The sequence below is a fragment of the Hemitrygon akajei genome, chromosome 9, assembly GCF_048418815.1.
Source record: "Hemitrygon akajei chromosome 9, sHemAka1.3, whole genome shotgun sequence".
Taxonomy (NCBI): domain Eukaryota; kingdom Metazoa; phylum Chordata; class Chondrichthyes; order Myliobatiformes; family Dasyatidae; genus Hemitrygon; species Hemitrygon akajei.
In genome coordinates this window covers 161,754,988-161,779,328 of record NC_133132.1, presented here as the reverse complement: position 1 = coordinate 161,779,328, position 24,341 = coordinate 161,754,988, and the positions used below count along the sequence as shown (strand labels likewise).

Here is a 24,341-nt window from a genome sequence, read left to right as displayed (position 1 = left end):
ACACACATAACGAGGGAAAATCTGCAGATGCTGAAAATCCAAGCAACACGCACAAAGTGCTGGAAGAACTCAGTAAGTCTGTCAGCATCTATGGAAATGACAAAGCAGTCTACGTTTTGGGCCAAGACCCTTCTTCAGGCCTGAGGGGGAGGGGGAAGACACCAGAATAAAAAGCTGGAGGGAGGGGAAAGAGGCTAGCTGGAAGGAGATAGGTGAACCTAATTGGGTAGGAAAGATAAAGTGTTGTAGAGGAAGGAATTTGATTGGAGAGGATAAAAGAACGGAGGAAGGGACCTAAGGCAGGTGAGAAAAGGTAGGAGGCCAGAGTGGGAAATGAAGAATAGGGGAGGGAGAAGGAAATTTTTCTTAGTAAAAGGAGAAATCAATATACATGCCATCAGGTTAGAGGCTACCCAGACAGAATACAAGGTGTTGCTCTTCCACCCTGAGAGAGGTCTTATTTTGGCACAAGAGGAGGCCACGGACGACATGTCGGAACAGGAGTGGGAAATGGAATTAAAATGTTTGGCCTTTGGTAAGTTCCGCATTTGGGTCCCCGATTTCAAAAGGTCTCACCAATATAGAGAAGGCCGCATCGGGAGCACCGTACGTACACAACAGACAACCTCAGCAGATTCACAGGTGAAATGTTGCTTCACCTGGAAGGAATGTTTGGGACTCTGAATGGAGGTGAGGGAGGAAGGGAATGGGAGTAAGACTCAAGTAGTTAGGTACATAAAATATGACATTAAAGTAGACTGCAGATGCTGGAATCTGGAACAGAGTTGGGATCTACTGTGTTGGAAGTTAATAACTCATCAGTTAATGACTCATCAGGGGTGATTGATGAGTTCGTGGCTTAAGGTAGAAGAAGATGAGTTATTAACTTCAAACTTTCTGCATAATCACTCAGAGTTGAACTGCATCTACATGTAACGAGCTGTATAACTCATCTCCTCCTACCTTAGGCCACAAACTTATCAATCACCCCTGCTGTAGACCCTTTCTGGAGGTCCAAGATCCGTATGCTCCACGACCATTGGACTAAGTGTGTAAAAGTAGGAGGGGACTATGTTGAAAAATAAATGTGCTAGGTTTTCTAAAATTGTCTCCTACATTAGGCCACCAACTTATCAATCACCCCTTGTACAATGACCAATTAACCTACCAACTGGTATGCTTTTGGACTGTGGGAGAAACCAGAGCACAGGGTCACAGGGAGAACATACTCTTTACAGGCAGCAGCGGGAATTGAACCCGGGTCACTGGTACTGTAAAGTGTTATGCTAACCATTGTGGTGTGCTGTACCACCAGTTAATACAAGCAATAATGACAGCTGATTTACTTAGCAAATTTGTCTCAATCAGCAATGAAACAAACAGCCAGTGAATTGGTTTTGTGCTGATCAGTGGATAAAGGCTGATAAAAGTGAATATCCCTTCTCTCTGAACAATGTTGTCTTCTTACTCATACAAAATATGAACACATTGGTTCAATGGTTAAACTAAAACGTACATAACATCAGACTAGGTTTTGTTCTCAATCCACTAGACTGGATTTTAAACCATTAACCACCTAACCTAGATAAAATTGCTGTCCCTCAACCAATTTGTAACCATTGAGGGTTGACCAGGTTGGATCGAGTGAACAATAAAACGGGCAGAATAATAGAAAGGTAAATACTTTTACAGGATTAGCAACCTTATTGTAACATAAAGTATTCTGCAGATGCTGGTAATCTAGAGCCACACACACAATGCTGGAGGAATTCAGCAGGTCAGGTAGCATTGATGGAGAGGGAAAAAAACAGTTCAAGCTGAGACCAGCCCGCATGAAGGGTTTGGGTCCAAATGTCGACTGTTTATTCCTCTCCACAGATTGGGAGTTTCCAACCTTTTATTATGCTGGGAACCTATGCCATTAAGCAATGGGTCTATGGACACCAGGTTGGAAAGCCTGCCTGGTGTGCTGAGTTTCTTCGGCACTTTGTGTGTGTGTGTGTGTGTAGTAACAAATCAGATGTGTTACTTTCAATGTTCTTCAACAAATATAAGCATTTGTTTTAAAGCCTAATTAAAATTAAATTAGTTTGTGGATTATCGCAGGACATTGTCTTCAAACTGATGAATTTGTGTATCTAAGGCAGTGATTTTGATTATACTATCTAATTTTCACTTTCAAGGACTCTTCATCTCATGTTCTTGATATTTATTGCTTATTTATTTATTATTTTCTTTCTTTTTTTTATTTGCACAGTTTGTTGACTTTTGCACACTGGATGAATGCCCAATCTGGTGTGGTCTTTCATTGATTCTATTATGGTCATTATTTTATTATGGATTTATTGAATATGCCCACAAGAAAGTGAATCTCAGGGTTGTATATGGGAACATATATGTACTTTGATAAATTTACTTTGAACGGTGACAAATCCCCCTTCCTCTTTTCCCTACTATAATCTTTCACTTCTCACTTCCCCTTGTGTCCTCTTTTCTCCTATCAGATTCTTTCTTCTCCAGTCCTTGGCCTCTCCCACCCACCTGGCTTCACCTATAACCTTCCTGCTAACCCACCCCCCCACCTTTTTATTCAGACATCTTCTTAACCCCTTCCTTCTCAGTCCTGAAGAAGGGTCTCAGCCCAAAATGTCAACTGTTTACTCTTTTCCATAGATGCTGCCTGACCTGCTGAATTCCTCCAGCATTTTGTATGTGTTGCTTTGAAATTTGAAATGTTATTATGTTAGGGGGGAAATATTTCTGAACTCTACAGAGTTCAAAAGAAATTTAATTTGACAAAAGGCCCAGGCAAAGAAATTAATGATGCAGACACACTTTACAAATGGATCCTACTTGCTTACAGAATGAAGCAAATTAGAACTTTGAATGGAGGATGATTTATGAGGGATTTGTCAAGCTGTGTTATGAAATTTGTTTACCTTTCTGTGCAATTAAGGTGTATTTAAAATAGAAGACCAAATTTACATCCTTATGTGTAGAAAGGTGCATAAATATTTCTGTTCTCTTATGCTGCCCATGTTACGGGCACCAACTAGCTACAGCAGCTTCAGATCTGAGAATATGTCCCCTGCGTCAATACAAACTCGCTGACATTTGCAAGATGTGATCCACATCATCTTCCAAATACTTATTCCTCTGTCAGTACAGTTAAATTCTACTTTCATTGTTTTTTGTTGATTAGGGACGCAGCAGCGGGAATCCAAGCATGTGCCACAGAATGTCGGTCTATAACTTCTTCTGCTTGTGCAGCCAGAGAGAGTAAATCTTTCAGGCTTCACGTGCTGGAATGACTGTAAGCACTTCTTGTCTTCCTAAAAAGAAAACACAAAAAAAAATTAAGATTAGAGGAGCTTTATTGGTCACATATACATCAAAACATACAGAGAAATGTGTCGTTTGCATCAATGGTCAACACACCCCAACTATGTGCTGGAGACAGCCTGCAAGTGTCATCGTGTTTCTGCTGTCAACATTGTATGCCCTAACCTGTGTGTGTCTTTTTTGGAGTGTGGGCGGAAACCAGATCATCCAGAGGAAATCCACATGGTCTCAGGCTCAGCATTCAAAATCCTTACAGACAGCAATGGGAATTGAACCCATTGTTTCAAAGTATTACAGTAACCACTACACTACCGTGCCAAGCTACCCTGTGGTCTTATAACAACGGAAACCTTTAGCACTGCTATTTTGCATTACAAGTCAAGATTTTGGTAAAATCCTGTTTTTTAGTTAGTTGTTGTTAGTTCAAAAGTTTTGACAGTATAGTCAACTGAATCTGGTGTGCAAATAGTCCATTCCTCCTTCGGGTATAATTACAATATAATTCAAGTAACAAGACTAGAATTTTGGGCATTACTTAGGCTCTTCTTCCACTCACTGCCCAATGCTATGAATCAGGTTCAGAAACGTGCATCAAGTTGAAGGAATTTTGTACTGGCTAATGACTGGCTTTGTTATTTTAAAGATTTTTATTTGTCACAGGTACATTGAAACATACAGTGAAATGTGCTGTTTGCATCGGTAATCAACACAGTCCCAGGATGTGCTGGGGGCAGTCTGCTGGCAGCAACAAGTTACTAAGCCTTCCCAACTTCTACATGTGTTTGGAACGTGGGAGGAAACTGGAGCAGCTGGAGGAAACCCACGAAATGATGGGGAGAGCAAAGAAACTCCTTACAGACAGTGGGAAAAGCACAGTAAAGCATGCTCGCTGCTACATTACCATTTTTTTCATGATTTATAGTAATGATTGGGAATGAGGTGTGTTTAACATTTATAAAAACAACTTCAAAGTTTCATTTCAATTAACTATAGATTATAGATAGTGAAGGGACTGTATGTATTAATGCCAGTCCATGCAATGTCATAGGATTAAGTTTGTTTCAAACTATTAATATATAAAAGGCTTTTATCCAGGATGAGACTCTTAATCTGTGAGAATGACAAATTCTCTTTGAACTTTAACTTAAGCCAGTGGTAAAAGTATTTGAAGAAGTCTATTGATGAACCAATAGAGATGAAACCGGGGAAGATTACTACTGTATGTGAATTTGATGCTATTAATGTAAATCAGTGCATTGGTTTGTATTTCATCATTATTTTCCGAAGTATTTCAGACCCCTATTGAGAAAATGAGGTATTTTGAAAAGCCAGAATAAGAAGAGAGCTGGTATCAACCAGGAAAAGCAGATGGAATTTCTGGGACATGTACTGAGGAAAGAGAAGCTCAAATATCTTGTATTGGCAGGAAAAAATTGATGGAAGAAAAAGTAGTGGTTGACAGTGCATGACGTTCATGAGTTACATTAAGGTGTGGACAGGCAAAAGTTTAGAAGAGCTTAATAGAACTTCTCAGATTAAAGACAGATGGAAGATCATGATCGCCCATGTTTTATGACGTGGCACATGATGATGATTTAACAAAATGAAGGGAAACATGAAAATAGACGAAAGGAGTTTACAATCTCTGTTTGTTCCAGGGCATGTTAGAACCAATGGCATATGTTTGAATTTCGATCATTTTTGCATTTTGCGAAATGAATCAGGCAATTTGTGAACAAGGTCCTATAAAAGAAATGAGATAAAGTGGTACATCTGATATTGCTGAGGGTAATCCTAGGGTGGTAAAAAGACATCAGATACTGTATGTTTCTAGACTATTTCTCTAATAGAGGGATCTTCAAGAGAAGAGAAGCTTCTGTGTGGGTGGGACTTCAAGTGAGGTCCCACTGCTTTCACTCAAATTACAGTTACTCCTTTCTCAAACATAGTTATTTCTCCCATTAAAACAATTTCAGACACACATGCATAGAATTTCATCATCAGATATAAAGTAGAAATGGACTGTGCAAAAAGCATCAGACTACGCTGGACTTAATTTCACTGGCTTTGACAGAATACACATGCGTTCAGATGCTGTTCATAGACTTCAGTTCAGCATTCTACATGATCATTCCTCAGAAACTGATTGGAAAGATGAGCCTACTGGGCCTGAACACCTCCCTCTGCAACTGGATCCTAGACTTCCTGACTGGGAGACCTCAGTCAGTCCGGATCGGGATCAGCATCTCCAACACCATCACACTGAGCACGGGGGCCCCCCCAGGGCTGTGTGCTCAGTCCACTGCTGTTCACTCTGCTGACCCACGACTGTGCTGCAACACACAGCTCGAACCACATCATCAAGTTCACTGATGACACGACGGTGGTGGGTCTCATCAGCAAGAACGACGAGTCAGCTTACAGAGAGGAGGCGCAGCAGCTAATGGACTGGTGCAGAGCCAACAATCTGTCTCTTAATGTGAACAAAAGAGATGGTTGTTGACTTCAGGAGGGCACGGAGCGACCACTCCCCACTGAACATCAACGGCTCCTCGGTAGAGATCGTTAAGAGCACCAAATTTCTTGGTTGTTCACCTGGTGGAGAATCTCACCTGGTCCCTCAACACCAGCTCCATAGCAAAGAAAGCGCAGCAGCATCTCTACTTTCTGTGAAGGCTGAGGAAAGTCCATCTCCCTCTCCTCAGCCTCATCACATTCTACAGGGGTTGTATTGAGAGCATCCTGAGCAGCTGCATCACTGCCTGGTTCGGAAATTGCACCATTTCGGATCGCAAGACCCTGCAGCGGATAGTGAGGTCAGCTAAGAAGATCATTGGGGTCTCTCTTCCCGCTATCATGGACATTTACACTACACGCTGCATCCGCAAAGCAAACAGCATTATGAAGGACCCCATGCACCCCTCATACAATCTCTTCTCCCTCCTGCCATCTGGGAAAAGGCTCCGAAGCATTCGGGCTCTTACGACCAGACTATGTAACAGTTTCTTCCCCCAAGCTATCAGACTCCTCAATACCCAAAGCCTGGACTGACACCTTGCCCTATTGTCCTGTTTATTATTTATTGTAATGCCTGCACTGTTTTTGTGCACTTTATGCAGTCCTGGGTAGGTCTGTAGTCTAGTGTAGTTTTCTCTGTGTTGTTTTTTAAGTAGTTCATTCTAGTTTTTATACTGTGTCATGTAACACCATGGTCCTGAAAAACATTGTCTCATTTTTACTATGTAATGTACCAGCAGTTATGGTCGAAATGACAATAAAAGTGGCTTGACTTGACTTGAGATAGTTGGTAACATTTATTGTTACTAGCCAGGAATGAAACTGTCCTCACAAAATGACCCCTTATCCAGCAACTGAATGTCCAAAGGAGTGTTTGCTATTTCGAGATAGTCTTTTTTACTGTTGTGCATGAATATATAGCTCCATGCAATCAAATTAACTCTTCATATAGCATTTGATCCTCCACTCTTGGGGAAAAAAAGATTCAGATGAGAGATAATTGTTTTTCCAACATGATTTACCTTCATATTTTTTAATATGCCTGTTTTGCAGGGTCGAATAAAGCACAATCTACTTTCGCTCCCAAGTTCACACCTGCTGTTGTCATTTGTCACTCTGATTGAAATTCCGATGTCACAAGTTTTTGAACATTCACTCCATGGGGTTGCTTGAAGCATACACTTCTTCCGCCACACAATTGGTCTTGCCTTGTAAACTGATAAAATAAATAAATGTAGACAAATCATTTCGGTATGCTCAGATCTCAAGGACACGCATTTAATTCCACTCTGCTTTCTGTCTTTCAAACATCTCTGCCATGTGTTAATCATGAATACTAAATGTAAGTTTGAAGACTATATTCTGCACTGACAAATCTCAGTCTTGTACCTCCTGCCTGATGGTAGTAATGAGAAAAGGACATGACCTGGGAGGTGGCGGGGTTCTTTGGTGATGGATGTTACTTCCTTGTGACAGTACTCCATGTAAATGTTTGGTCATGTGAGATGTTTCTCCTTCACAAAATGGGAAGCCGGGCCTATTCCAGCATCTGGGTGAACACATACAGAAACTGTTGCGAGCTGCATCAATTGAGAGTTCTGAAGCTGGGAAGCAGCTGGAGACTATGCAAGGCTGAGATCATCAAGGACAGCTTAAGGAGAAGCTCACGCCCAGATTAAAACTTTGCATCTCCTCTCCCATAGCTTTAAGGGTGGAGATCCTGTTGTGAAATGTTTTGGATTACTGAAGTGAAAAGGTGGTGGAAATAAATTGCATCCATTGGCGTCCATCCATACTGTTAAGCACAGTGAGTCAAATGCCACGGGCTTTGTTCCATTTGCTGAAATTATACAACTATAACCAAAATCAAAAAAGGTTTATTCTAGACACAAGGAATCCTGCAGATGCTGGAAATCCAAAGCAGCATCTATGGAAATGATAAATAGTCAATGTTTCAGGCCAAGACCCTTCTTCAGGACTGGAAAGGAAAGGGGAAGATGCCAGAATAAAAAGGTGGGGGGGGGGGGGGAGGAGAAAGAGCATCAATTAGAAGGTGAGAGGTGAAGCCAGGTGGTTAGGAAAGGTAGCAATGGAGAAGAAGGAATCTGACAGGAGAGGAGAGTGGACCATGGGAGAAAGGGAAAGAAGGACAGCAGAGGGAGGTGATAGGCTGGATATTATTATAGTCTACGCTCCTGCAATAATTAACATGTTCTGTTATAACTAGGAATAGAATTGCAAGGAGGAATGAAATGAAATAAAAGGGAGCTGAATCTTTTTCTTTGTTTGGTGAGTTACATTATTTAAACAGAACTGGAGAGAGACGTCTTACTCAACTTTATTAGCTATTGCATCTCAATCCAACCTTAACTAAGCAGACTTAGAAACAGCCTATTAAAATATGCAAGGGTTAAGTTATCTGATCATTCTCCTCCCACAATTTTAATATAGAAACTACTGAAGCTTAGAGTAAAATCAAATACAATCCATATGTTGGGAGATTGTAGTGTTTTTGTGAATTGGGATAGATTTGCTATATGTCATGTGACATTAAGGCTTACATATTTTTAAAAGTTATGAAATTTTTGAATAATTTTATAATCTTGCTGCTATACTGGATCTTTACAAAGATCAAAACTCTTCTATGCACAGTGCTAGTTTTCCTGGTTATCTCATCCATATCATATTTAAACAAAGCTATTCAAAAAATAAACATTAGTGTTCTATTCCCAGATTTCCAACAAATTCTCCTGTTTTATATAAATAAACTAAGAAAAACAATCTCTGGCATGAGACGTCCAAATTCACTTTTCTTACACCATAAATTACCTTTCAGTTGAAAAAGGGAACTGCTGAAAATTTCACATTCCTTAGACGTTTGATTCAGTTCTCGAAAAAAAGTTACAAAACACTATAATATGGTCTCTACTTGATGCCCATGTTAATTTATTTGGGTTTTTAAATTTTAAATTTGCTTTCTAAAAGGCTTTTTCCCCTCCTGTGTCACTATCCACAGATTGTAGATTCCTTCAATATCAATGCTGCTCTGTCACGTTTTCTGTGACAACCCAGTAGCCATAAGGGATATGAAGCATAAGGCAGGCTCCTTCGTCTTCAATGGGAGTACTGTATCCTTTCAGCCAATGAAGAACTGATCAAATTAATCATACATCCATCAACAGAAGGATTTATTTGTATTGGACCAATTGTATTGCCAAAACCAAAGTTATGAATTTTATTTCAACTGCATCATAATACTCTGCGTATTTATTGAAACAACCTACCAGACATCGCTCTGTGAATTATTGCTTGCTGTCTCTTCAGTTCTGAATGATCACAAATGGACTTTTCACAGCAATATTCAGATCCCTTTATGACCTTGACATTTTTACACTGGCCTGCTGCCAGTTTCCTTGTACAGATATGTGTGCATCCCAAAACCCCATTCACGCACGTACATTTATAATGGCAGTGAGGTTGGAACGTTTGACCATGTCTGTAAATTATTCCATTTAACTCACACCCAACTCCAATAGTATCTAAAGAAAGCAGACAAAGATAAACAATCACAAGTGTCACAACCCAGTGTTTTTTTTTAATACTTTAAAAAATAAGATTTGTGCTTTTTAAACAAACTCATGTATTTCTCAAAGTATGTGGTCGCTCATCCCCACTCGCTGGCACAAAGTGGTATAGCAGCTAAACTAACAGTTTCTCACCTTCCTCAAATTTCATTGGCTAAGTAGTAGCACATTACCCGTGTGATGTTATTGTTTATTGGAGCATATTAGCTAGTTTATTAGTCTATAAAAGATACGTATTTTTCAGAGGTGCCAGTTTTGCTTCTTTATTCTCTTGTCTTCGCATTCACCTCTCAGCATCGTATTTGTATGTTGGTTTGTAGTGTAAAATAAACTGAAATCTTGGAATTAAGACTTCTCATCTTTCCTGACTCCTGGAAGAACCCCAAGGATCAGGGGGGAAAAAAAATCAGAGCTCCAACACGAGATGAATTCAGAAGTAAATACTAACTAATAGTTTTGAAAATTTCACTGCTGTCATAGCCAATTAGCCGTATAACATCCCAAATTCGTGAATCTACGTTTATCACCATCTTTATTATGTGCCGTGTCGTATGATGTAGGTGATCATGTTCTCCACAAGCATGATTATTCTTGGTAATTTTTTCTACAGAAGTGGCTCACCATTGCCTTCTTCTGGACAGTGTCTTTACAAGATGGGTGACCCCAGCTATTGTCAAAACTCGTCAGAGCTTCTCTGTCCAGTGTCAGTGGTCACATAACCAGGGCTTGTCAAAGCACCAACTGCTCCCATGGCTTCATGTGATCCTGATTCAGGGGAGGGGGGCTAAGTGGGTGTTTTACCTTGCCCAAGGGTGACCTGCAGGCTATTGGAGGGAAAGCACACCTTGCACCTTCTTTGGTAGAGATGCATCTCCACCCTGCCACCCATATTTAAGAACATAAGAAATAGGAGCAGGGGTAGGCTTTATATTGTGATAAAAATTGTAGCAGGCAGTTAACTTTCACACTATGAATTAGAGAGGGGAAAGAATATACCAATTTCTGCTCACTCATTTTCTGTCAACTTAAACTGATACAGTGGTGGTAGAAAGTCAGTGAACCCTGTAGAATTTTCTGTGTTTCTGCATAAATATAACCTAAAAAGTGATCAGATCTTCACACAAGTAGACGTGGTGTACTTGGATTTTCAGAAGGCTTTTGACAAGGTGCCACACATGAGGCTGCTTAGCAAGATAAGAGCCCATGGAATTACAGGGAAGCTACTAGCATGGGTGGAGCATTGGGCGGTCGACAGAAAACAGAGAGTGGGAATAAAGGGATCCTATTCTGGCTGGCTGCCGGTTACCAGTGGAGTTCCACAGGGGTCGGTGTTGGGACTGTTACTTTTTACGACGTACGTCAATGATTTGGACTATGGTATTAAGGAATTTGTGACTAAATTTGCTGATGATACAAAGATAGGTGGAGGAGCGGGTAGTGTTGAGGAAACAGAGAGCCTGCAGAGAGCGTTAGATAGTTTAGGGGAATGGGCAAAGAAGTGGCAAATGAAATACAATGTTGGAAAGTGTATGGTCATGCAGTTTGGTGGAAGAAATAAAGGGGCAGACTATTATTTAGATGGGGAGATAATTCAAAATGTAGAGATCCAAAGGGACTTGGGAGTCCTTCTGCAGGGTATCTTAAATGTTAACCTGCAGGTTGTGTTGGTTGTGAAGAAGGCGAATGCAAAGTTGGCATTTATTTCTAGAGGTATAGAATATAAGAGCAGGGATGTGATGTTGAAGTTCTATAAGGCACTTGTGAGACTGCACCTGGTCTCACAAAACTGTGTGCAGTTTTGGACTCCTTATTTTTGAAAGGATATACTGACACTGGAGAGGGTTCAGAGAAGATTTACGAGAGTAATTCCAGGAATGAAAGAGTTACCGTATGAGGAACGTCTGGCAGCTTCCTGGAGTTCAGGAGAATGAGGGGGGATCTCATAGAAACATTCCAAATGTTAAAAGGCCTGAACAGATTCGATATGGCAAAGTTATTTCCTATGGTAGGGGATTCTAGGACAAGAGGGCATGACTTCAGGATTGAAGGACATCCTTTTAGAACTGAGATGCAGAGAAATTACTTTAGTCAGAGGGTGGTAAATCTGTGGAATTTGTTGCCACAAGCAGCTGTGGAGGCCAAGTCATTGGGTGTATTTAAGGCAGAGATAGATAGGTTCTTGATTAGCCAGGGCATCAAAGGGTATGGGGTGAAAGCAGGGGAGTGGGGATGACTTGATGAAGTGGATCACCCCATGATTGAATGGCAGAGTAGATTTGATGGGCTGAATGGCCTACTCCTGCTCCTATATCTTATGGTCTATAATGGTTCCACTGGGCTTAGTAGCAAAGCCACACATGAAGGCTAGGATCTGGACTCGATTGTCCAGGCTATTTGAACCGCACACCATGGAAGCATTTAATAGATAATGGGAGCCACTGTCCCACCCCCAGCTATGACAGCCTTAAGGAACCTTAATCACATTTGTTGGATATGTGTACAATATGTGCTTATTCCTAGATGAATAGCTACTTATATTCTGCTTTTTAAAAGTGTTTCCATTTCTCTTCCTATTAATAAATTAGTGCCCTTGACCTTTTTTTTTTACTTCAAAGCCAAAAAACATTGTGGTGTCATCGCAGATGAGTTGGCATGGACAATAGCTGAATTTCTTTGGCAACACACACAAAATGCTGGAGGAACTCAGCGGGCTGGGCAGCATCTATGGAGAGGAATAAACAGTCGCCGTATTGGACCAGGACCCTTCATCAGGACTGAAAAGGAAGGGGGGAGAAGCCAGAATAAGAAGGTGGAGGGAGGGCAAGTAATACAAGTTGGCAGGTGATAGGCGAGGGGGAAGGTGGCTGGGTGGGGGAGGAGGAATGAAGTAAGAAACTGGGAGGTGATAGACGGAAGGGTTAAAGGAATGAATAAGGATAAAAAACAGGAAAAAGCAGGTTTTTAAAAAATCAGTAGAATACCAATTCCTTATAATGAAGATTTCCATGAAAAATTAGTTAGATTCATCCTTTTTTGATAATGAATATAATTTTTTGACTGAGCAAAACATTTACAACTCAGAGCAAGCAACCATACCAGCAATTAGGCAAAATTGTGCACTTTGCCTGTTAAAATAAGTGGCATCAGGAAATGCATACTGCTTTACCCGTTGGGTAAAGCAAAGTGGTAAATGATTTAGTGCTGATATTCAGGTGATCCCTGCAGCCACTATGACAGTGGTTCCCAACCTTCTTTATGCCCCGGACCCCTTCCATTACTCGGGGAGTCCTTGGACCCTAGGTTGAGAACCCCTGCTTTATGAAGAACCATGTTCGAACTAATAAGCACACAAATTCTGACAAAGGAACGCAGGAGTTTAGTACTACAAAAATACACAATACATATAGCTTAGCCCGCTCTTGGAGGCTTGTGAACAGATCTGGATATCACACTAAGAACTAGGTAGCCATATAGAGAGTGCAGAAGAGATTCACCAGCACATTCCTAAAGCGAAGTGCTTGAAGGGGTCTTGGTCCGAAATGGCGACAGTTTAATCCAACAATTTGAGTGTGTTGCTGTGGATTTTCAGCATCTGTAGAATCTCACGTGTTTATGCTGTAATTATAAGGAGATATTGGAAAGGTTGTGTTTATGAAGGTTCCTTACGGTTGTTATGGCTGGGGAGTGGGGGGTGATGGTAACGGGGACAAGCTCCCACTACCTATTAAATGCTTCCAATAGTGTACACCTCAAATAGCCTCTGATAACCAAGTCCAGCTCCTGGCCTTCATGTGTGGCTTAGCCACTAAGCCCAGCGGATCCATTTCTACTGACAGGAGAAGGGGCAAAGGCGGGTTTCTGGTGCCTTATAACCAGTTGCTTCAGGCAGATGGGGCTCATCAGCCGTGGTTAGCAACTCATCTAGGAAAAGGAAATCTCTGATCACAAACCTCCGCTGCCTTGCGGTGATACCCACTCATGGGGAAGGCTTCGGGAGTAAACCCCGAGGGAAAAATCTGAAGCTGGGTCCCTAATGCAGTCCTACATCGAGTTCAAATGCTAACTGGCAACTCCTGCAATGCTTCTGATGCCAAACCGTATCAGTCTCTGCTGTTCATTTGGACTCATCAAATGTGTGGAAAGGGAGAGTTTGCTTCATAGGCAACAGCTGGTTCTCCATATTGTGTTGCCCGGTCTAGTGTATCTGGACAGCTAGGATGCACCATCCATGGCTGGCCCTAACCAACAGAGGCCTCACTTGTTTTTAATCAAACTGAGGGGTGACTAAATAGAGGTTTATAAAATTTTGAGGGGATAGACAGGATAGGTAATCAGAATCTTTTTATTCCAGGGAAGGGGAATCTAGAACAAGAAGGCATAGATTTAAGGAGCAGGATGGAAATTGGAAAGGCATTTGAGGAAATCTAAATGACTTCTGGTTTAAGATGGCACTGGTGAATCTCAGCAACTTCTGGCTGGTGGCTAATGAAACAAAGAAAATAACTAAATATTTTGTTAGTCACTCTATTTCTGGTAAAAAAAAATCATGACAAACAATAGCCTCCTTGGACTTGGAGGCAGCTTGATGTGGCAAAACCAAGGCAAGGCAGTGTTACTGAAAGTGAGGAAAACCCAAATTCGATTGACTTAAGCGCTGGGCCAAGTCGGAAAGGTCAGGTATAGGCCAAATTGAGGCAGCAGGGTTCAGGCCCCAGAGCACGTCGAAGCAACTGAACCAGATGTTTGAATGTTGATTTAAGCGCCAGGCCAAATTGTAAAGGTCAGGATGTTGCGGCTCAATACGAGAGATGGACCAGTTCAGCTCTCTGCCTGGCTGTGCGCTGAACTGAGGGTGCAAGGACAGACTCTCTTTGAGGACTTCGGTTCAGAATGGAATGTGCTTTCATTTATTGTTTGTATGATTTTTTTTCCTCTCTGCACATTGGATGTTGATGGTCTTTTTCTGGTATTTCTTTGTTTTGTGGCTGCCTGTTAGGAGACAAATTTCAAGATTGTGTATAGTAAACATACTTCGATAATAAATTAACTTTGAGAAGTATCTCACACAGAGGGTTGTGGTTATTTGAAATTAGCTGCCAAAGGAAATGGTAGAGACAGATACAACTGCAATGCTTAGAAGGAACTTGGATAGGCATTTAGGGAGGAAAGTTGTAAAGGAATACAGGTCTAATACAGACAAATGGAATTAACATTCACAGGCAAACCAGTCAATCTGGACGAGATTTGGTAGAAATGGCTGTACTTCTCCCTGATTCTATCAAATGAAGAATGATCATTGGACCAGTTTCAAGAATGAGGGGAGAGAGATGTCATTAGCACCTTCCTTTCAATATACTCCAAAGTTCAAAATCTCCTGGCTCAGTGATTTACAATTCAAAGGGAAAACACACTCCCATTCTTTTCACTACCTCCTCAGTTCTGCAGAATACTTAAATGCTGGAGCTGTTAAGGCCATAAAAAAATCATCTGACACATGACTTGGAGTATCACCAAACAAATTTCTTAAGTGGAATTTTTTTATTTTGTTGAGACACAGCACAAAATAGACACTTCTGGACCTTCAAACCTATTATGGCATATTCTGGAATTGGGGTATCTGGCAAATATTAATTTCACCAGCAACCAATCTTCAGATTTGAATGAGGATTGTAGATTGAATACTTGCTTATGTATGCATCTCTGATGACTTGTTCACATTGCGACACTGCCCAGCAATCTCCTGATTTAATCCTAGCCTGATCATGGGATTATTTACAATGACCAATTAATTTACAAACTGGTACGTCTTTGGACTGTGGGAGGAAACCTGAACACCCGGAGGAAACCCATGCAATCATGGGAAGAACATCCAAACTCCTTACGGGCAACGGAAGGAATTGAACCCAGGTTGCTTGTACTGTAAAGTATTGTGCTAATCATTACGCTACCATGAGTGACTCCATATAAAAAAAGTTTTCTACAGTTCATACAATGAATAACTAAATGCTTATCAGAAATATTTTCTATCTGAAACGCAATGCTTATAAATGCCTCAATGTATTACAAGTGTCACACCTTTGAATATAGATGATACAAGTGTATATCACTCCCTATTCCTAAATGCTTAACTTTGTCTAATAAAGGTGATAAAATATTAATATAACCATCAAATTCAAAATGTAATGATAGATTGCATTAAAGGATATTAAGACATTATTCACACTCGACTTGAAGAGATAATATTGTTATCATTTAACTTACAAGCACATACTCCAAATTCGTACTTGGGTCTATCAGCAGAGTAGTCACAGTACAAATCCTTGTGAGGGTCACAGGTGTCTGCTTCAGTGCACAGCTCTCCATACTGCTTTGCACAGGCTTTGCAACATCCACAGCCATCAGTCACCAAACTTACTCCAGGAGTACAGAAAGGCTTGCGTGGGCATTTGCAAGGCCACTTGCAAAATTGTCTACGTTCAGGAACCTCTTCAATTTCCGCTGCCTCCCCTCCATGTTCCGCAACTGCTTGCTGCACTTGACTCTGTTGCACCCTGCATAAGAACTTAGATACAGTTTAATTCCTTGAGGAATACAATCTAGTTCTCAAAGAGCTCTCTTCTCTGTTGTTGAGAACAGAGATGAGGAGAAGATTCTTTATCCAGAAGATGGTGAATCTGTGGAATTCATTGCCACAGGTGGCTGAGGAGGTGAAGTCATTGGACATACTTAAAGTGGAGGTTGATAGGTTCTTGATTAGTACGGGAGTCAGAATGGGGTTGAGAAGTGTACTAAATCAGCCATGATGGAATGGGAAGCAGACTCAATGAAAAAACAAGCTTAATTCTGCTCCTATATCTTATGGTCTTAAAAAAAAATCAAATGGTAATTGGCAATTTCAATTAACAATAACTAGAAGAGTAAATCATTGGACATCGTCCAGCTTGTTGGAACCTTGGCTAACAAATCTCTAACAAGGTCCAGAGATCTCTGCCCTTGCTTCCACCAATATCCTGGGATAGAACACATCAGACACTAGGGTTCTGAATCTTTCCACCTTAATGTTCCTTTCTATCTTGATATCGACATCCCCCACAGTAACACAGCATCCCTCCCTGATCTGACTATCCTTCATGTTATCTTTGGGAATACCACTATGAAGTACTCAATCACTTTCTCTGACTTGAGACATAAATTCCCATGTTTCACACTGAGTGAACCTCCCCTTTCCCTCGCTACCATCTTAGACCATAGAACACTACAGCACAGTACAGGCCCTTCAGCCCTCCATGCTGTGTCGACCCATATAATCCTTTAAAAAATGTACTAAACCCACCCTACCCCATAACCCTCTATTTTTCTTTCATCCATGTGCCTGTCCAAGAGGCTCTTAAATACCCCTAATGTTTTAGCCTCCACCACCAACCCTGGCATGTCATTCCAGGCACTCACAACCTTCTGTGTAAAAAACCCCCTGATGTCTCCCCTAAACTTCCCTCCCCTAATTTTGTACATATGCCCTCTGGTGTTTGCTATTGTTGCCCTGGAAAACAGGTACTAACTATCCACCCTATCTATGCCTCTCATAATCTTGTAGACCTCTATCAAGTCCCCTCTCAATCTTCTACACTCCAAAGAGAAAACTCCCAGCTCTGGTAACCTTGCTTCATATGACTTGTTCTCCAAACCAGGCAACATCCTGGTAAATCTCCTCTGCACCCTCTCCATAGCTTCCACATCCTTCCTATAATGAGGTGACCAGAATTGAACACAATTCTCTAAGCACAGTCTCACCAGAGATTTGTAGACTTGCAACATGACCTCTCTACTCTTGAACTCAATCCCCCTGTTAATGAAGCCTAGCATCCCATAGGCCTTCTTAACTACCCTATCAACCTGTGCAGCGACCTTGAGGGATGTATGGATTTGAACACCAAGGTCCCTTTGTTCATCCACACTCTTAAGTAACTGACTATTAATCCTGTACTCAGTCTTCTGGTTTGTCCTTCCAAAATGCATCACCTCACACTTGTCTGGATTGAACTCCATCTACCATTTTTCTGCCCAACTCTGCAGTCTGTCTATGTCCTCTTGTAACCTTCGACAACCTACAGCTCCATCCACAACTCCTCCAATCTCCATGTCATCCGCAAACTTACTCACCCATCCTTCCGCCTCTACATCCAGGTCATTTATAAAAATCACAAATAGCAGGGGTCCCAGGACAGATCCCTGCGGCACTCCACTAGTCACCAACCTCCAGGCAGAATACTTTCCTTCCACAACTACTCTCTGCTTTCTTCCTTTAAGCCCATTTTTTATCCAAACAGCCAAGGTTCCACTTATCCCATGCCTCATGACTTTCTGGATGAGTCTCTCATGAGGGACCTTGTCAAATGCTTTGCTAAAGTCCATGTAGACCACATCCACTGCCCTACCCTCATCAATTTCTTTTGTTTTTTAATGAATGCATGATACCTTGGGATTTTCCTTAATCCTTCTTCACCAAGGACAGTTAGCTCTCCTGATTCCCAGTTTAAGTTCTTTCCTGTTTCCTTTCTATTCCTCAAGGATTATACAAATGGTGTAAAGATCAGGTGAATGGCAGGGGACCAATAACCTGGCTTGTCATGTAAGGATTAATTAGAGCTAAATAACAATTTACTACTATATTGCACATACAACACAAAACCAGACCCTTCAGCACACAATGTCCTCAAAGTTCAAATATCAAAGTCAATTTATAATCAACCTATGCATATGTCACTATATACTACTGAGAGATTAATTTTCTTATAGGCAATTACAGGGAAAAAAAGAAATGCAATAGAATTAATGAAAAACAGTAACAAACAACCATGTGCATAAGACAAATTGTGCAAATAATAAATAAATAATACTGAGAAAATAAGTTGTAGAGCCCTTGAAAAGGAACCTATAGGTTGTGGAATCAGTTCAGTGTTGAGGTGAGTGAAGTTATCCACACAGGTTCTGGAGCCTGATGGTTGTAGGATATTAACTGCTGCTGAACCAGGTGAGGTGGGACCTAAAGCATCTATACCCCTTGCCCAATGGTAGTTTTGAGAATACAGCATGGCCTGGATGGTGGAGATCCACGATGATGGGTCAAAGTACTTGGTATGTTTACTATCAATGTATGTATGCTAAATTCAGCCTTGAGATTTGTCTTCTTACAGGATTCTTTGTTTCTTATAAAACAAAGAAACCCAGTAGAACTCATTAAAAAAAGGCCATTAAACACCCAAATGTTCAAAAAAATTGAAATGGTGCAAAACAATACAAAGTAAACAAATAACACTCAGAAGTAAAGTTCACCAAGTGAGTCCACAGTCACAAAGCCAGTTCATGGCTGCAGCCAGTCCAGGAACGTGTGAGTTGCAGGCCACAGCCTCAGTTCATTGCAGAGATGAGTGTACCTCATGGAGCAGTGACCTGAACACCAGCCCATCCCTTGCCTCCGGCCCTGACCCCTCCAACCTTTTCAATCTGGCCTGGCGATTAAATGGACCAAAGATTGGCTTGTTCCTTGCTGTTGGACCAGAGACACGCTGCTTCAAAGTCCACTCCAGCAATGGCCAAATTTCAGCTCATTCCTTCCTCTCAGACCCGATGCTGCTTTCTTGCAGTTGTGCTCAACAATAGGGAGGACTTGGCCTGCGATGGACTCGGCTGTATCTACCACTTTTTGCGGACTCTTCCATTCTTGGGCTTTGGGTTTCATCAGGTTGTGATGCAACTAGTCAGGTTACTTTGGTTTGGTCTACCCACCTAAAATGATGCAAAATTAAACTAAGTATTCCAGTACATCACATCTCTCTATCTCTCTGCACATTCATGTGTCTATCTATCAGTCTCTTATCTGCTTCCATTATTACCTTGGCAGCTATTCAAGGCTTCAACCACTCTGTCAAAAACACATATCTCCTTTAAACTTTGCCTCATCTCACCTTAAATGCATGTCTACCAGTACTTGATTTTTCTACTTTGGGAAAAAAATATTACTGACTGTCTACCCTATCTATTCTTTCATATGATGTGGGCAATTGTGGTCTTTCCATGACCATGACTGTTCTTGGCAATTTTTTCTACAGAAGTGTTTTGCCATTACCTTCTTCTGGGCAGTGTCTTTACAAGATGGGTGACCCGAGCCATTAATAGTCTCCAGGGATTGTCTGCCTGGCATCAGTGGTTCCATACTAGGACTTGTGATATGCACCAGCTGCTCATATGACCATCCACCACCTGCTCCCATGACTTCATATGACCTTGATCGGTGGGGAGAGGCTGCTAAGCACGTGCTACATCTTACCCCAGGGTGACCTGCAGGCTAACGGAGGAAAGGAACGCCTTACACTTCCTTTGGTAGAGACGCATCTCCACCCCGTCACCCAACTCTATCTCTGCCTCCCGTAAGTTTATAAACTTCTATCAGTTCTCCCATTAGCCTCTGATGCTCCAGAGAAAACAGTCTAAGATTCTCCTTACAGCTTGATACAAGCTCTCTTGCAGCTTATTTATCAAACCACTTGCAGTATGTTTGAATTATTGAGTAACTCACACAAAGTGCTGGAGAAACTCAGTGGGTCAGGCAGAATCTATGGAAATGAATAAGCAGCCAATATTTCAGGCTGGTATTTCAATTATTAATTTGTTTTTTTCTGATCTGCACATATATATTTGCTAGCATTTTGATAAAAATTGGGAACTTACAAGTAATTTGTTCATGTTACTTACTTGGTGTGTTATTTGCCTAATAGTTTTTGAATCTGATTTATCCTATTCTTGTCAAGGGAGAGTCATAATTTAACTGTTCATTGCTCCTTTTTAGAAGTTTGAAATAAAATATAATGAAACCATTGAAATGCTTTCCATTGGTCAGCGCTTTAATAAATGGGAATGTTTTTTCAAGAGGACACAAGGGAGTTCATTCCACAAATATCCATTAGTAACATGAGGCTGATTTTATATAATATGTGCCTTTATTTTGGAAGGCAGGATGTCATGTAGCCTTCGTCAAACCAACCAGTTTGTTTGACAATAACCTGATTTTTAATGAGTGCAAGCATAAACAAATATAAATTCTGGAATTAACAAAAATGTGCACATTGACCATGTAGCTGTTGGGTTGCTATAACAACCCATCTTGTTCACCAATGTCCCTCTTTACTCTGACTGCTCTGTGTAACTCTAGCCTCAGATCAACATGTCCGTTTCTTATATACTTACTGCCTGTTATGGCACTGGTGCTTAGGGAAACAATGGTTCCTCTATCTCTGCCTGTCCTTGGCCATCTTCTCTATTGTGCCCAGGTGTGGTTCAGCATCCTCAGTCACACAGAGATATTGGATTCTTCATCGCTGTTTCAGTAACAATTTTATTTTTGACTATTCAGGGTTGCTAGCCCTGAGCTGAACCCACAAACTTGGGGGACTGGTGGATCACTCAGGCAGTCCTCTACCCTTTGACCTATCTAGCATGGGTGACCCTACCATGAGCTAAAACATAAGGCCCAGACTCCAGCCAACATAGTTCTCTGGGTCATTGGGGCATGCAAGCCTCCAAATCCCATGGACATGGTTGTGGTCCTCTTGGAGGTGTTCTTATATGAAAAGACCAAATACTGGAAATGCCCAGTAGGCAGGCAGCATACTTGGACAGGGAAAGAGAATTAATGAGGCCATTTGTTAGAGCTGCCCTGTTTCAGGGCAGTTAAAGGCAATTAGGATGCACAATAAACATGAGCCTTGCCAGCTTCTGTCAATAAATAAAAACATTTGTGCCTACAAGTTAGGATTACATCTGTTAGTTTGCTCTCTTTGGATTCTTGCTCCGCTGCATCTGCAATCCAACAGATGCCATTTACACTCAGTAGCCAATTTTTAGGTGCACCTGCTTGTTAAAGCAAATATCTAATTAGCCAATCATGTGGCAGCAACTCACTGCACAAAAGCATACAAACATGGTCATGAGTTTCAGTTGTTGTTCAGACAAAACATCAGAATGGGGGAAGAAGTTAGCTGTGGAATGGTTGTTGGTGCCAGATGGGGTGGTTTGAGTATCTCAGAAACCATTGATCTCCTGGGATTTTCTCACACAAGTCTCTACAGCAGGGGTTCTGACCCTTTTTTATGCTACGGACCTATACCATTTAGCAAGGGGTCCATGGACCACAGGTTGGGAACCCCTGCTCTAGAGTTTACAGAGAATAGTTTGAAAAACAAATACACCACCCAGGTAATGGCAGTTCTGTGGGTGAAATGCCTTGTTAATGAGAGAGGTCGGCAGAGAAAGGCAAGACTGCTCCAAGATGACAGGAAGGCAACAGTAACTAATAAAACCATCAGTTACAAAAGTGTGCAGATGAGCATCTCTGAATGCACAACACCTGAACCTTGATGTGGATGGACTACAGCTGCAGAAGATCACAGTGGGTTCCACTTCTGTACCTAGTAAAGTGGTTATTGAGTGGAATTTGAAGGCTGGATAGTTACATGCAGGATTGACTTCAATCAAGTGTTGATATTTGCCAAATCAATAGTTCCATAAACAATCACTGCTCCTGACAAATGCACTTAAAAGCAATTATTGATCAAAAAAAATTGTGTAATGAATCCATCTGAGTTAATAGGCAAAATGAGGTGTGTGTTATTTGCAATCAGACAATAAAGCTGGAGGGAAAATATGATTACAGAAACCTCATCTTTGTGCAACTTTCGGCTGTTAGCACAGAAGTTGAGGATCAGTATGCCAAGATTTACTTCACACCCGAGTAGACAAGCAAATTGAGAAGACCAAAATACAAGCAATTTTACAAGCAGTAAAAAAAAAATTGGCCGAATTCCAAAACAGAAATTCCTGGAAAAAGAATATTTACTTTTACTAATTTTAAGATGTATTACTGTACATTTCATCTCAAAACTGCAGCGAGGTGGAAAAGTTTTCACAGTGCAAACACAAAGACTTGTTAGAAGCTTCGTTTACTGCTGGCTTGGTTTGTTTTAGTATACAGGACATTTAGTTATACGAAATATGTGACATGTTGTTCCTTAAAATATTGTGAATAATCTCAATCGCGTCTGTCAGTTTTATGTTTGGATGCAATTTAATAGAATCCAAATTAGATTTATGCGTTATAAGCAATCAAACGAATGATTTATTTAAATCAGTTAATTAAGCGCGTTTAGATCTCAATCACATATTGAATGGATTCCAATTTAGGGCATAATTTTAACGGATGTGCATTTCTAAATGACTTCTTACTAACAGTCCAGCATCACAATTTCAAGCTTCAACTCTCGATGCTTTATTTCAGCAGTTGCCGTGATGGTGGCAAAATAAACCCTACTGACGCCACATCATCACGTTTAGATGACAGTTGTAGCCACAGCAGAAGCAAACCACGATTTGAAGCTACATGAAGGCTGAATAAAAAGTTTAAATTCTCAAACTTACCTGATAAGTACCAGTGAAAAGCAGCATGCGAAGGAAGAGAGCCCGCATGGTGGGGATTTGGCGCGTGAGTTGGCCAGAGGTGAGGACAAGCTGTTCATAAGGCGTGCGTCTGTCTTAAACCCGCACGCATCTGTTCACCTTCATACCTCTTTTCACTCTCAGTACTTCTGCTTGACCTTCCTGCAGCATTTCCCATTCATAACAACTGTCCTGCCAAGAAGTAAGCTTTGGTCACATACTTTCTCTAATGTGTAACTTTGTGGAACCAGTGTATGCTTAACTTCACAAAGAATTTTATGTTTTATATAAATATTTTGTAATGACAACTATAGTAATTATTTGTACTTCTACCCACTGGCCACTTTATTAGGTACCTACTGGACCTAATGAAAAGGTCACTGAGCTGGCAGTATTCTGCTGCTGTAGCCCATCCACTTCAAGGTTCGAAGTGTTGTGCACTCAGGGATGCTCTTTGACACACCACTGTAGTAATGTGTGGTTATTCGAGTTACTTCCTGTCAGCTTGAACCAGTCTGGCCATTCTCCTCTGACCTCACTCATTAACAAGGCGTTTTCACCCACAGAACTGCCACTCACTGGATGTTGTTTCTTTTTTGTTTTTTTTTTCTGGCTCCTTTCTCTCTGTAAACTCTTAAAGACTGTTGTACATAAAACTCCCAGAAGATCAGCAGTTTCTGACGAACTCAGACCACCCTGTCTGTCACTAATAATCATTCCATGGTCAAAAATCACTTGGATCACATTTCTTCCCCATTCTGATATTTGGTCTGCATAACTGAGGTTTAATGGCTATTGACAGACCAACAGAAGGTGTGTTACCGCCACCTACTGAGTTGGAGTGTGAAGCAAAGAGACAGGAAGTATATCCACTAAATTCCACTGCCCCCCCCCAAAAAAAAAATCTCATAATATCAAAAAGTCTAAAGCTTTTCAGAAAATAGACACTTATTTACATTGCACTAGCAATGGTTTCCAAACATACTTTCCATCTTAAACTGTGTCTGTCCCAAAGATCTCAATTGTTTAATTAGATTTTTCTATTTCACCTTACAGGAACTGCATTCAAATAATATTTTCTGCACCATTTCTTGACAAGTGCATACCCTACAGATGCCTGTATCATGCATATTAACTCTGAGCAAGAAATTATCCAGCCTAGTAATGCCCAATGCATAAACATGTAAGTATCACTTCTTCACTCCATTTATAACCATATCCCAGTTGAATTCCCACCATCCTCTGAATTTTATATAAATGCCATCCTTTCTTACCTTATCCCAACTTTGTTCCCACAGTGATTAAAGAGACTTCCAAATTATGGGTTTCACTTCCCTTTTATCCAAAGGCACCACTACATTTACATCATTAATTTTAAGTTATTACTTGGCTAGAATGTTTGCCAACTCA

At 41.0% G+C, this 24,341-nt stretch overlaps 1 protein-coding gene across 2 annotated transcripts; it reads right to left on the bottom strand.

Moving 5' to 3' along the window:
• Positions 1-24: 24 nt before the first annotated feature.
• On the bottom strand, positions 25-23,079 carry LOC140733708 (cellular communication network factor 6-like). Of its 2 annotated transcripts, none has more exons than XM_073057412.1 (5): positions 22,914-23,079; positions 15,705-16,005; positions 9,144-9,398; positions 6,882-7,075; positions 25-3,332 (listed from the first exon to the last, which is right to left on the bottom strand). In XM_073057412.1, exons 1-5 carry the CDS (start codon positions 22,959-22,961, stop codon positions 3,057-3,059), a joined length of 1,074 nt encoding a protein of 357 aa, XP_072913513.1. In that variant the 5' UTR covers positions 22,962-23,079; the 3' UTR covers positions 25-3,056. The 2 variants fall into 2 exon arrangements, with proteins under 2 accessions (XP_072913513.1, XP_072913511.1); XM_073057410.1 differs by having other exon boundaries at positions 15,705-15,994.
• Positions 23,080-24,341: the final 1,262 nt, after the last annotated feature.

What these genes read in the sequence shown, in the direction of transcription:
- LOC140733708 (XM_073057410.1), bottom strand. Translation starts at nt 23,011, where the DNA reads ATGAACAGCTTGTCCTCACCTCTGGCCAACTCACGCGCCAAATCCCCA. An exon ending in TTTTCACTGGTACTTATCAG is followed by an intron (nt 15,995 to 22,913) that starts GTAAGTTTGAGA and finishes GTTCTTATGCAG; the next exon opens with GGTGCAACAGAGTCAAGTGC. An exon ending in AATTCACAGAGCGATGTCTG is followed by an intron (nt 7,076 to 9,143) that starts GTAGGTTGTTTC and finishes TTATTTTATCAG; the next exon opens with TTTACAAGGCAAGACCAATT.